We start from the raw sequence: 15114 nt of genomic DNA, 5'->3' as shown, positions 1-15114 counted from the left end.
GTATTTAGAAACGCTCGTAAACACTTCGATTCACTTTAACCTCCTCGTGCTGTATGCGCTTTCGCTTCACCTCGTCCTCTAATAGGAGGAGGTACTACTGTACATGGCATTGGCTTTTGTCAATTTACCCAACATATGTGAGAACGTGAACCTTAAGAGGTTAAAAGAAATCATCTGAGCGGGGAAGGCCTGGAGAAAATAGAATGAAGGAGGAACTGTCTACGTACCACAAAGAGAGAGAGAGTGAGAGAGAGTGAGAGGGAGGGAGAGGGAGAGGGAGAGGGAGAGGGAGAGGGAGAGGGAGAGTCAGGGAGGGAGAGGTGGTGAAACAGTGGCAAAGAAAGTGGGAAAAGGAGAAAGATTGCTTTGGAGAGAGGGAGAGAGGGTGGGAGGGAAGAAGAGGGAGAGAGGGAAAGAGGGAAAGAGGGAGAGGGGAGAAAGCATGGAAGGATAGAGAGAGGGAGAGAGGGTGGGAGGGGAAAAGAGGGAGAGAGGGGAAAGAGGGAGAAGGGGAGAGAGCAGGGAAGGATAGAGAGAGGGAGAGAGGGTGTAAACTCAGGAGGGAAAAGAAAACGGTTTAATTTAACCAAACTGAGGCCCTGTGAGGCACACAGTGCACTGGACCTCCGGCCAAAACAACCTTTCCCAGAGCCAAGAAAGACCCAAAATGGCTCCCGCCATGCAATGCCATCCCACAGAGGAGAAAAACTAGGATTGAGAAGAGGAGGAGGAGGAGGAGGAGGAGGAGGAGGAGGAGAAGAATAGGGGACTTAGCTGACATAGCCAAAATACTATACACTGGAAAGACTATAGCATTGGTGTTACATTGGACAGGGGACAAAAATACTTAAATATCGTCGTTGTCCGGTGGAAACCTTGTATGTCCAAAACCGTTTGTTTTGTATTTATCATTTTAAAAATGATTTAAACTAGTGAACACAGCCTCGCACAGCGAGGCGTTGTGTGCTTGTAGATCTGCTGTTTTCACTATACTTTTGTGCGACAGCCTTGTATGATGAAGCAGGGCTTTACTTTGCAAAAAAATTTACGAATTTGAAACTTGGAGATACGAGGTTTCTGCCCAACAGTGACGATACGTCCACTGAGACATATGCCTTGTGTATATGTGAGTGTGTGCGTTGAGTGTTGGCTTTCAGACGGCAAAATCAAGTGTTAATTTAATACCTTTCTTACACTCTCGAAATTAAATGAACACTCATTAATTGCGTATGCCGGGTTGGGGAGGTTGACTGACCATATGTGTGTGCTATTTTCAGATCATCCTAGTAAACTCTTTGGTTAATACCCCGCCCCCTTTCACCTCCCCCTAAAAAAAAGAGAAGGAAAAAAAACACTAAACAAAAGGCAGAGGAGACAAGCGCAGCAGTTATTTGGGCGGGCCGACCGTCCTGCTTCTATTCAGGAGCCTGGGGTCTAAGTGACTGGCCGACTGCATTAAACAGTACATAGAAGTCAAGGCGGGCAGATGCTGGGCTGGATAATGGGTTAACTGACAGCTTATGGACCCATCTGCGCCTCTTTCTGGCGGGTTAAAAGAGAGATGTGTGCAGCATGCATGTGCTTGCGCGCAAGTGTGTGTGTGAGTGTGTGTGTGTGTGTGTGTGTGTGTGTGTGTGTGTGTGTGTGTGTGTGTGTGTGTGTGTGTGTGTGTGTGTGTGTGTGCGTGCGTGCGTGCGCGTGTGCGTATGCGTGTGTGTCTGTGTGTCTGTGTGTATTTGTATTACTATAAGGTTCTCGTGAGGGCCAAGTATAGTATAAAATGTTAGACATTGTAAGGACAGTTTTCCTGGTACGGGTTAGGGTTAGGGCGTGCGTGCGTGCGTGCGTGCGTGCGTGCGTGCGTGCGTGCGTGTGTGTGTGTGTGTGGGAGGTTGGGGAGTAACTCACTTGACTTGCTAAGGAGGGGTGCAGACCTTCACAGCTGCCTTGTAATAGACATTGTGTGTGTGTGTGTGTGTGTGTGTGTGTGTGTGTGTGTGTGTGTGTGTGTGTGTGTGTGTGTGTGTGTGTGTGTGTGTGTGTGCGCGCGCGTGCACGTGCGTGTGTGCGCGTGCGCGTTTGAGCATGTAAGAGAGAGTAGTGTTCTTGTGTGTGTGTGCATGCTATTGCTAGAGTTTGTGCGCATGCTTGCCAGCTTGCGTGGGGGCCATGAAGATGATGCATTTAGATAGATGAAAGAGTAACACATGCACATGGGCTTCAATCAGGGGTACAGCAGTAGAAAATGACAGGCCCAGTAATCACCTGCCACACTGCTAGCCTCGCGCCGCACGCGCACGGGGCAGCAGAGGGGAGGCAGGAAATGGCTACCTGTCATTTGCAGCTAAACATGTTCCTAACCCTTGTTTCCTGTGCGGTGCAGGCGGAGGGTGACCCTGCACTGCCCTGTGACCCCGCCCAGCCTGCCTGCCACAGACTAGAGATAGACATCGACCACAGGGGACATGAGCACACCAGCAGCACTTCATTCAGGTCCTCATAATGCAATGACAAATTAGGATTTTTCTGTCTAACCCCTGGGGCTACACCGGACCATGCGCGTGTGAATGCGAGCGTGAGTGCGTGAGTGTGTGTGTGTGTGTGTGTGCGTGCGTGCGTGAGTTTGTGTGTGCGTGTATGCATAACACGTTCAACACAGTTTTTCATGCGTCAATAGTTTTTTTTCTGCAAATAGCAGCCATTTGTCGTTATTGCTGAGACAAAGTGCTACAGTTGTTGAAAATCATGTTCTGTTAATAAGGATTTGCTGACTAAATCAGCTGGTAAAGTCAACTCCAGACATGTCTGTCAATTGCTAAATTGCAGTTTATAAAAATGATTGACAATTGAAAGAAAATGTGTTCATGTTTTTGTATTAACCACTTACCCCATACATACTTCATCTCATCATAGGATGAATAGTGAAATATTCCACCAAGAAGTGGATATAATTATTCCAATGGTTATGTTGACCACTGTTGGACACATACTGTAAGCGCATGAACACATATAGGCCTATTTTAGTAGTGTGTAATCCAGAGGTTAGAAAGGAAAAAACAACAATAATATGCATTTAACACGGCAGGTTATCTGTGGGGAAATTGAGTGAGAATCTGTCTTTCTTTATAAAGTTATCCACACTTCCCTATGGCATTTGCAATTGTCGAAGGAAACCTTGATATCATCTGTTTTATCTGCAATAAAAACATACCTCTAGCCCTTATTACCACCCCACATAATACCACACACGCACGCACGCACGCACGCACGCACGCGCACACACACACACACACACACACACACACACACACACACACACACACACACACACACACACACACACACACACACACACACACACACACACACACACACACACACACACACACACATACGAGCAAGAGCAAGAGCAAGCCTGTCATGGAGCTTGTAAAGGTTAGATTAAATCGTGGATTGTCTACAATAATGACGTTATCACAAACATTCAGTCTGTCATACCTTTGTCTTAAAAGGTTACACACAAAAGAAGCCATGTGTCTCTTTTCTTGTTTCATGTCCCTTCACAGAGAAATAGTGAGTGTTGATTTAACCACATGAACTCTAGGGTCCCTATTGGGTGGCATTTGAAAAGAAATAGCACATCTACAAAGTCACAAGTGTTGTGAGCTTGTAGATTGGCTATTTATTGGGAAAAGATTGGTCTAGACTCTAGAGGGCAAAAAGGAGTGAACCAAGTATAAAGCCTTTGGGGACCCCAGTAAACTATAGGGTTTAAGTGTAACACGGACAGTGGTCAAGGATTTGGTTCATACTTCAGACACAACCTCAAAGGCACCTCTTAACCATGCCGACGTCGGCGACGGAAGAAGGCGGAAAGCGTCTGCTGCCGACAGGGAGCCATCGGCATCTTGTCGGCAAGAGATGCTCGCCTTTGTCGGCGGGACCCGTTGATGAAGAACTGAACCTGCTCAGTTTTTGCCATCTTTTTCTAGGAGACGTAGTATTGAGGGTGTTGTAGAACGGACAATATGGTATTTGAACTAAATACCATATTGTCTCAACTCTCAGTTCCTATACCAATTGATCAGCTCAGAAGCAAAGATAGTGCTAAATGCTTTTGTTTGTTTGCAATGGGGATGAAAGCGTGTTGCCAAATTTAACAGATTTTGTGAGTGAAACAAGCAAACTGGTCTATGAAAACAAGCCCAAAAGAAGCAACCATTTGTTTTTACCAATTTAGACCTATTACGTCAGCTTTTCATTTTAATAATCTTGAAGGCAAGACCCAAATAAGCAACTACACTAAGGAAAATAAACATTAACAAAAGCAACCCGCAACTATGAATAATTACAAGCGACTTTACAGGAAGACCTAAAGTCGCTTATAATGAGGAGACCATGCAAAAACAATGTTCTTTCTGCCAACTAGAGTTTGTGCCACTAAATGCCACAGACTGCCAGTCTGCCAGGAGTTGGAAAGAGTTTTTGGTCTCTTTGGTGTGGAGTCACTTTAAGTAAGTGTATTCTTATGACCTGTATTCTTATAACACACAAAGGAAAGGACCAATATCCTTTTGACACCTATACTGTTTGTAAACCACAAATATACGTCTATGTATGTTCATATATGCATTCTTGAATCAATCAATCACACCCCTTATCTGGTTTTCAAGGTTCACGGTATTGTCACAGCATTATGACATAGTATTTGTTTGTTGTGTGGTGGAATTGCAGCTTATTCTACAGCTTTACTTGTCCCTGTGTATAAGAGCTTTAACCACACAGCATAATGTCATTGTCGGGTGGTATGTCCAAAACAGTTTGTTTTGTATTTATCGTTTTAAAAATGATCTAAACTAGTGAAAATAGATGATCTACAAGCACACAACGCCTCGCACTGCGAGGCGTTGTGTGCTTGTAGATCGGCTGTTTTCACTAGTTTTGTGCAATAGTCTTGTGTGATGAACCAGGGCTTTACTTTAGGGAAAAACCTACAAATCTGAAACTTGGAGATGCCTGACAGTGACGATAATCTTGTGTTGGTTTAACTCGCTACGCTCCAGGATTGAAAAGCCTGAAATGTGAACGTAATGTAGTCTAGCAATTTAGCCCTCAAGTAAACACCCATCCGTGTGACACCGAGGCCTCCGAACTCGTTAGTTAACAAAGCGCTGATTGAGCGTCTGGCTCCATCGGTCAGGTGATTGACAGCTGCCTGTCTCTCTTTAGTAGTTTAGCTGTGCTGTGTTCAGTCAGTGGCCTCTGGCTGGCCTCGGCCAACTCTGACACTTCACCCTAACCCATGCAAATACACATACAGACGCACTAATAAACACACACACACACACACACACACACACACACACACACACACAAACGCAAGAATGCATGCATTAATTTAGGCACCGAAAAACATACTCTCTCCCTCCTCCTATACTTTCTTAAAAGCACTTACACTTGTGTGTGAGCGCGTGCGCGCGCACACACACACACACACACACACACACACACACACACACACACACACACACACAACCCCCCCCCCGCAGCCCCCTCCGCCTCAGCCGTTCTCCCTATAGTTCATACTTGCAGCAGATAAAGAGGGGCCTTATTCTAAGCCGAGCCATTCTACTTGACCTTCGACGAGCCTTTTCACTCTTTCACTCCCTTCAGACCGTCTTTGGGGTGCGCTTGCTCTCGGCTCAATGTGACTAGTCCATCATCATGGGTGAAGGTTGGGGTGCTGGAGAGGTTTTGAAGGGGGAATGCCCAAAGCCCCCCCCCCCCCGCCCGTGCTTGCACACACACACACACACACACACACACACACACACACACACACACACACACACACACACACACACACACACAAGCCCCCCTCCCTCACCAAAAAAAAAAAAAAACGCCCTCACTTCAAAGTCGCTGTGCATTCATTAATTGCCCTTTGAATTGATATCAGAGGGTCACAATAGGAACGGGAAGGAAAAAGAGGCTTTAATGAAGCATAGAGCGACCATTCATTTGCACATAACTATGTTTTTATGCTTGGATAGTTGTCATGCAAGGACTTAATGATATAAGAATTAAATAAAAACTCACAAGAGGGAGAAGGGGGTGCATATGAGAAATGGAGGGTGGTGGGGGCACAGAGAGCCCCAGGGTAGGAGAGTGATTTGGTGCTCGCCTCTTGCACCCCGGTGCCCCCTGTGCCCTCATGTGCAGGGACACTTTGAGTGACACATTGTTCCTACAAACAGGCAAACAGAAGGACAGAGGCCTCTTCAACAGACACTTGACTCAGGCCAGTAATAGCCATCAGCTATTAAGATCCATCAGACTGCATTGCATTGAGATGAGTGTTGATGTCGCTATAGGTTGACCACGTTTTATTTACTTGGATACATGTTGTGATAAATCTGACTCCAATCTAATGTGCTATATAACAATATAAATGTGTGATAAAGCAATAGATTCACACTGAGCTAACTCAAATAAATCTGTGGTACTGGTAAAAAAAAAAAAGTGAAAGTTTAGCCTAATTCTTCCAGAGTGTAAAAGTCTGTTTGCAGCTCTAAATATCACTCAACATTGGAGTCAATATAATCAACAAGTCCAAAGTTAATATAACAGAATCAAATTGTTTGAATACCCACACAAACAGCCACTGCCAATTAAACATAACATTTATTCCTTAATCCGTTCACATTCTCTGCTCACTCCCTCTTTTCAAACTGTCCTTCTTCCCCATCCTGTCCTGTCCTCCATCCCTCCCTCCCTCCCTCTCTCCTCTCGCCTGGCACCCATCCAGTGTGTGCCCACATTTGCAGTGCAGTGCGCAGTCCCTTCGCCCCAAGACGCTGAGGAGCCCCGAGTTTCTCATTCACTGCACATTATTTACACAAACAAAGTCCTGCTCCGTCTCATTGACAAAGCTAGCTAAATCTTTATGGCTCTTTCATGTATTGTCTGCTCACGGTTCCCTTTTGTCCCCAGGCCATTGGCCTGGGCCCTGGATACAATGAGCCCAGGAGAATGGAGGCAGATTGGAGGAATGCGCCTCAATAAACCTAATTATGACATGATGACTGCGCTCACCATGGTAAGGGTTTTTCAAAGATCCCGGGCTTATTCAATTAGCCCTTTCCAGGATCCCCTTTCACCAAATAAAGTTATCCCATTGACTGTTTGCATTGCAGAGTGGAATGTGTGTGTGTGTGTGTGTGTGTGTGTGTGTGTGCGTGCGTGCGTGCGTGCGTGCGTGCGTGCGTGCGTGCGTGCGTGCGTGCGTGCGTGCGTGCGTGCCGCGAGTGTGTGTGTGTGTGTGTGTGTGTGTGTGTGCGCCTGTGTGCGTGCATGGACAGCCTAAATGGAAACGTGTTGGCCTTCAACAAGGCTTCTCTGTATCATCTGGCTAATTTCACTTAACGAAGCAGCCTCAGTAAAGATACACTGTGAAAATATGACGGTGGAGAGGGGGCGGGGCCAACGGCCCTGCTCTATAAATCGTTAACTTTGCCTCCAGGGTTAATTAGTCTGATGTTTGGACTTTATGGAGGCATGGAGTCGAGGCAGGCCTGGGGGAACAACTCAAAATGTCAGAAACAAGGAAGTTTCTCCCTAAAATGTTTAAATTAATGTTGTAACGTTTCACTGCAAGTTTATTAAAAAATGTTTGTAGGCCTATGTGTTTTAACTCTTCTTGCTGGTTCAAAAATAAAATCCAAATTAAGCCTCGTTTCAAAAGGCTAAAAAAATAAAAGTTGATTTGATTTTATTATTCCTCATAATCGCGGTGCCCGACTCATTCCTCGCGTAGGCTATTTCTGACAGTAGCAGATTGTTTGAACTACTGAGCGGCCTTTTATCAAAGGCTAAATTTGATTTAAAAAGACTAAAGTCAGAGCCAGTTCTCCGCCCTTGAACAGCAATGCTTTTCTATTTAATTCAGTTGTTTGCCTGAAAGAAAGACCCCCTTGCAGGATTAAGACAAACAATTTGAATTGTAAACCAACACTTTAAATAGCAGCATTAATGACAAGAGGAATGATATCCCTTGTAGGACATTTTAGCCTATGTCAGGGCTGGTTAAAAAATCATCCAACGAAATATTCTTATAGGCCATTAGGCCCTCCATCTGAAGAGAGCTTGTATACCAGGGACCAACATTATACTATGGTTGTTAAAATGTTTCAAAGACATTTCACATTTATCTCAAGATTAGAAAAACATATATACAGAAGATCTACAAGCTCATAGAGCATCTCATGCAATTGATGTGAGCTTGTTTAAGTTTTTAAACTTGTTATTCGTGCTATATTGACTTGCGGGGGACCCCCTGGAACCCCCTCAAGTAGCCTACCAATGGGGTCTTCAGATCCACTGGCATATAACCAAATGCACAGGTATCTCACACAGGCATGCCAGTCTGACATACACTGCTTTCTCATGTTTTTTCCCCTGCACTCTGGAGGATGAGCTCCAGATATTACTGTAAGTCAGTGTATGTGTGTGTGTGTGTGTGTGTGTGTGTGTGTGTGTGTGTGTGTGTGTGTGTGTGTGCGTGCGTGCGTGCGTGCGTGCGTGCGTGCGTGCGTGCGTGCGTGCGTGTGTGCGTGTGAGAGAGAGAGAGAGAGAGAGAGAGAGAGAGAGAGAGAGAGAGAGAGAGAGAGAGAGAGAGAGAGAAAGAGAGAGAGAGAGAGAGAGAGAGAGAGAGAGAGAGAGAGAGAGAGAGAGAAGGAAAGGAAAGGAAAGGAAAGGAAAGGAAAGGAAAGGAAAGGAAAGGAAAAGAAAAAGAAAAAGCAGTGGTGTAAAGTAACTAAGTACATTTACTTAAGTTGCAGTACTTAAGTACAGTTTTGAGGTATTTGTACTTTACTTGAGTATTTCCAGTTTTCTACTTTTACTTCTACTCCACTACATCTCGGATCCAAATATTGTACTTTTACTCCACTACGTTTATTTGAAAACTTTAGTTATTAGTTACTTTGCAATTATAATATTATTAAACATACATTAATGCACTTTAGCCCTATTCTATACCTAGGCTTTCAAACATTTTGTACTTTTACTTTTGATGCACATACTTTCGTACTTTTACTCAACATTTTGAATTCCGGACGTTTACTTGTAACGGAGTACATCTACAGTGCAGTATTGATACTTTTACTCAAGTACATTTTGAATTCTGGACGTTTACTTGTAACGGAGTACATCTACAGTGCAGTATTGATACTTTTACTTAAAGGAGTAGTTGGCCCCCAAAATGACTTTTTTTCTATTGATTACTCATGCCATGGAGAGTAGAGTTCAATAATATTTTTTGGTTTTTGTCACATTCCTAAGACAAAAATTTGATTCGAGTAAATTTACCCCCATTGATTCCGGATGGGGACCCGTTTCGAAACGGGTCCCCATCCGGAACGAATGGGGGTAAATTTATTGTTATCACATGTTTGTCTTAGGAATGAGACAAAAAACTAAAGATATATTGAACTCTAGTCTCCATGGCGTGACTAATCAATAGAAAAAAAGTCATTTTGGGGGTGAACTACTCCTTTAAGTACAAAATGTGAGTACTGTTTCCACCACTAGGAAAGGAAAGGAAAGGAAAGGAAAGGAAAGGAAAGGAAAAGGAAAGGAAAGGAAAGGAAAGGAAAAAAGGAAAGGAAAGGAAAGGAAAGGAAAGGAAGGGAAAGGAAAGGAAACAGAGGGGCGGTCTGGCTCTCCAGATGAAAGTGGGGTGAAATAAAAGAGTGGGTTTAATCTGCTTGAAGAGCTTTGCAGAGGGTGAGTGTTGTGGATTCCATTGTGAAGCGCCGCTCGGGGCCATCATCGAGCCGCTCGCTCTCGGGGGAGAACATTGGTCCCCTTTCACCAGAGCACTCTTTAATACAGTTCCTCCGTCATTAAATGTGACATAGCACAATATCCACGTCGTTTAGAAGACATTATTAATGTTCAAGAGGGCACGGCAGGGTCCCATAAAAGAATCAATAAATAGGCTGCATTGATTGAACGATGACGGGCGGCATCTTGAAATATATGGGACCTATTTTTAGTTCTAACCCTAACCCTTATCAGAGTTATAGTCGTATTGTTAATACGTGTATAATCTTAATTAGGCTATATAACAGTGGAAATATTAATATTGTTGTGGCAATGTTGTGTTTTAAGTCCGAATTAAGAAGCTGATTAACTGATGTTTATAGTTTGCATGTCAGCAAATTCAATAGCCTATAGGCCTGGTTACACCTCAATCATTAAAACACATTTATTTGTTATTCGTGGGGTATTTTTTTGTTTTCCTGCAATAGAAGAAATAATAATGAATATGCCACACTTAAATATTTAGGCCTATATACAACATTTTAAATTCATTTATATTTATATGTTCAAGTAGGCTATAGTCCTACCTTTATAGTGTGTGTGTGTGTGTGTGTGTGTGTGTGTGTGTGTGTGTGTGTGTGTGTGTGTGTGTGTGTGTGTGTGTGTGTGTGCGCGCGCGCGCGTGCGCGCACACATGCATGCGTGCGTCAGTCAAATCCAAAGACTTCCAATTAGTGAATAGCGGCTCCTCTAGTCTAGCTGACCCGCACAGGGACATTTAGTAGGTGAAATGGCCAGTGTTTCTCTATAATTGAACTAACGCTCTCTAAAACTTTTTGCGGGGCCGCAGCGAGGCAATTGGCGCTCCCTGAATAATTCATCCTTCATTGCTGCCTCATAATGTTTTCTTTTTCTTGGGCTTTTGTCTGGAGGAGCTCTCCTCTCTCCGTTTTCTTTTTTTTCTCTTCTCCTTCTCCTTCTTCTTCTTTCGGACTGAATTATAAACAGGTTGCCTTCTTTTATGGCGACCAAGCTGCCTGGGAGCTGGCCCTTTTGTCCGTGCGTAACCGAAGCGTGAGCCTCTATAGACTCTCGGCCCTTTGTCTCCCAAGTTCATCCTCAAGTGTCCAATTGTGTGTCTTTGTGAGGGATGGGACCCTTATACAAATGTTTGATCAACTCATTTGGGGACGTTTTGTCTTGTCAAACTGTCCGGCCGCCTCGCTCTTCCTCCAATTCGTTTTACTGTCTGTCCTTCTGGACACTGTACACAACGAAAGAAAGCGTGCACATGCACAAGTGAATTTCATTGCTGAATTGTTGAAGGGGGAAATAACAATTCACATCAGAGCGATTTTGTAAAGTTCTTTTGCGCACATTTCACTTGGACGCACAGCTGATCCATAACCCTGTTGGGACAGTGGGCATAACTTGAAGAGACCTACAGCTTTTCAATTGTCCTAAATTGAATATCAATAGCCCACAGAATTCTCGAAATTAAATTACGCCACATGATCATATTAGGTCTGACTTTTTTCTCTTTATTTTAATTTATAAATATATAGTAATTAGGCTATAATTTAGGACTATGGTCCTATTCCTTATACAAAAAACAACAATACAAAAAAAATGCATATAGGCTAGTTAATTTGCACCTAAGTTCATTTTTCAAATAAGTTCATATAGCCTCTTGGCCTTTCCTCTCTTCTCTTTCTCAAACACAAAGCGCATACACATGCTGCACACACACACACACACACGCACACGCACACGCACACGCACACGCACACGCACGCGCACGCGCACGCACACACACACACACACACACACACACACACACACGCACACGCACACGCACACGCACGCATTCTTCACTTCCCGCAAAAAGCCATCACCTGCTGTTTGATTTACGGTAAGGACTCATGGGAAAAGCATTAGCAGAAGAGATATGGTCGATAAAGAATTCCAAACAAACGAGCGCACTTTATGGGCGCGCCGACAAAGGCGCGCACACTCTGCCCTCTTCCACGCTTCATCCGCATCCAACAACCTTACAACTGCTCGCAGAAACACAGCAGTTTCGACAGAACACAACCAAACTCTCGCCTCAACTGCATCACCCACCCTCAACAACTCCATGCAATCACGCACGTTCCCGTCTCCCACCGCACTGATGCGCAAGACGGGACGCAAGCAACAGGTTGGAACTTGGAAAGGCCTCTCCAAACCTCTCCAATCCAAAGCACAAACAAACTCACGGTACTCAAATGTTTGACTTAAGTAAAAGTAGCAATAACACAATATAAAAATACTCTGTTACAAGTAAACGTCCTGTGTTCAGAAGTCCTGTGTTACTTAAGAAAAAGTATTGGCATCAAAACTAAAATTACTAAAATGTTTGAAAATAGCAGATCTACAAGTTGTAGATCTGCTATTTTCAAATAGCCTTGGTATAAAATAGGTCAGCAGTGGTTTATGTTTGTTTTATAACATAATGTATATCTGCAAAGTAGCTAACAAAAGTTTTCAAATAAATGTAGTGGAGTAAAAGTAGGCGTACAATATTTGGATCCAAGATGTAGTGGAAGTAAACGTATTGGAAATTGGAAATACCTGAAAATTGTACAGTAGGCTACATAAGTAAATCGACTTAATTACTCCACTGTTATTTATTTTCGGCGAGCGACGCCGTCGTGCGTGTAGGCCTATAACAAGTATAGGTAATAGGTAAGTGGACTCACATCTGTCTCCAAGGATGCCTTCAATGCTGTGCTTGGCCCGGCGGTCCGTGTCCTCCATCTCCTTCTTGTCCATCTCATCTTCATCGTCCTCATCCTCTCCTTTCCCTCCGAACTTACTGCGCATGATGCGACTGATGGAGCTCACTGAGTTCGGAAGAAATTAAGAAAATGTAAAAAAAAAATAAGAAATAAAAATAAGAAAAAATATAAAAGAAACATGAAAGTCATATAGGCTATTCGTTTAAATTGTCAACGATTTCAAATGATTTCTATACCTATAATGAAAATTACAAACGTAGCCTATAGTCCTCTATTAGCCTATGCGGTGCAAAGAATTAAACTCCTCACTGCATGGCCTGTAGCCTCCATTAATTAATGAGGGAGAACATTTCAAATGATTCCTTGGCTTGGGACTTTAGGGGATCATAAAAGTAACTGTGTGCGCTGTCCACAATGCAGGGTTTATGGCATGCTAACCTGTTGATCTCTGCGGTCAGGTATGGTTAATGAAGGCTAACAGATGAAATGATGATGACGATGGTGGTGACGATGGAAACTATGATGGATGACCAACTACAGGCTGCACACACATGCACTGATGCACACACACCATGGCAAAGTACTTGGACTATGTGACCTAATGCAGTGGTTCTCAAACTTGTTTATGTCGAGGACTCCCAAATTAATATATAGCCCACTATTTGGCTGCAGACCCCATGCATCAGAAAATATTTTTTTGCAAGGGAGTGCAACCCCCAAGATTTGTGTTAAAAAATATTCCCAAATGTTCTGATATTTTCATTTTGTTTTAATTGCCGATATAGGGTTAAAGTGCATGAACTGATTATATGCTATATGTTAACTCATTTTGCTGGGGGCCCTCTTGGACCCTATCAAGGACCCCTGAGGGTCCCCCGACCCCACTTTGAGAACCACTGACCTATAATGTAGGCCTATACTTCTGCCTCTTTTTTTTACCTGATGGAACGCTGTTCCGGTCACATATCCCATCCTTGAGTAATTTATCCCGAATCTCCCAACTAAACATACCCGGGTTGTCGCGCTTGAACTCCTCAATTCTCTTGTCGACGTCCGGCGTCGTACCCTGCTTTAAAGACCAGAAAAAAATCAACTTTATTTACTTATATACAGGGTGAAGTAGCCATGTATTTTCCAATATTCACTTTGTGAGGCCTTTTATACAGTGGTTCCCAAACTTTTTAGCTCAAGACCCTAGGAATTATAAATTTGCCCAACTAGTGAAAACAGCAGATATATACAAACTTGTAACTTGGCTATTTTCACTCTTAAACATTTGTTTTCTAATTTATGGAATTTATTTGATAGGCTATGTCTTTTATTTCTTAATGAAATTATCGAAGAAGAATAAACGTCGTTTTAATTCATCCAAAAATGCTTTTGGGGATTTTTTTCTTTTCTTTTTTCTCTTGAAACAATAATAACAAAAAACAAAATTTAGGAAACAAAAAATAAAGGGTGTTTGGGAACCAGTGTTTTAATATAGCCCATATAGGCCTACATTCTTCCTTCCATACCTTGGGTTTACTTCCACCGATAGCCCCGGGCCGTATGGAGCCCGTTTCTTGATACCGGCAGAGGATTTTGGACACGCAGCCGTGGGACACTCGCAGCTGCCGTGAGATGACGCACGGCCTGATGCCGTGGTGGGCCATCTCCACGATTTTATGACGAATGTGGTTGGGCAGGGGTCTGCCGTTTATGAAAACTCCCCCCAGCTGGTTTACTCGGCCTTGACCCAACGGGGTGGACACTGGATGTAAAGACAATAGTGTGTGTATATCAAACAATCACCTATTCAACATGATGCTACACAGTGGAAACGCATGCACGTTATTAACACATTATAACAATTCAATTATGGTACAAATAAAATGGTGAAAGAATTAAGTAGTCCACTGTAAAATTTCACAAAATAATTTCCAATTCATCTTTTAAAAATTAGGCAACTTAAAATCTTAAATTATAGATTAAAACTAAATTGCTTAATAATGTAATTGGGCTAATAGAAATACTGAGCTGGAATTGGAGTTTTTCATAAAGGCTGGGGTTAGATCAACACTGCCAACACAGGCACTATAAAACTTAAACATTAAGAACTACCTATCAAAACAACAGTATGTGACACACATTATTTCTATTAAACCCCTTGGAACACATTTTCTCTATAGTGGAATGATTCTCAGGGAAATGTATGAAATTAAGCCAAAAGCAAGATGCGAAAACTGCGTTCAACTAATGTTGGACAGACAAAAGTAGCCTATGCATGCCCGGAATAAAACCCTGTGAGATGGACACTGGACAGGACTTAGATTTCCTAAAATGTTGTTCTTGTTTTAATAACCCATGCATGCATGTGCATCGAGGCCCACAATCTCTCGGCCGAACTTGTAAAATGTCCTTGTTGTGGGAGTTGATCTTTACCTTCCAGGGGGAAGCCGCTGCGGGGGTAGTTCTGAGCCAGAGTGGGTCGCATCATCATGGGTAATGCCCCCGCCAACGCACTCAT

At 43.3% G+C, this 15114-nt stretch overlaps 1 protein-coding gene across 1 annotated transcript in view; it reads right to left on the bottom strand.

Moving 5' to 3' along the window:
* The window catches only part of pax3b (paired box 3b), a gene marked incomplete at both ends in the record, with an annotated part of 40812 nt that extends 25698 nt beyond the window's left edge, over positions 1-15114 (bottom strand). Inside the window, 4 exons of the mRNA XM_080731336.1 lie at positions 12567-12710; positions 13545-13674; positions 14123-14358; positions 15030-15114. Coding sequence (XP_080587462.1) covers positions 12567-12710; positions 13545-13674; positions 14123-14358; positions 15030-15114 — 595 coding nt within the window. The remainder of the gene's footprint in view (positions 1-12566; positions 12711-13544; positions 13675-14122; positions 14359-15029) is intronic.

This window comes from Nannobrachium achirus (assembly GCF_963921795.1).
Source record: "Nannobrachium achirus genome assembly, chromosome: 8".
Classification (NCBI taxonomy): Eukaryota; Metazoa; Chordata; class Actinopteri; order Myctophiformes; family Myctophidae; genus Nannobrachium; species Nannobrachium achirus.
This window is presented reverse-complemented; position numbering and strand designations above follow the sequence as displayed.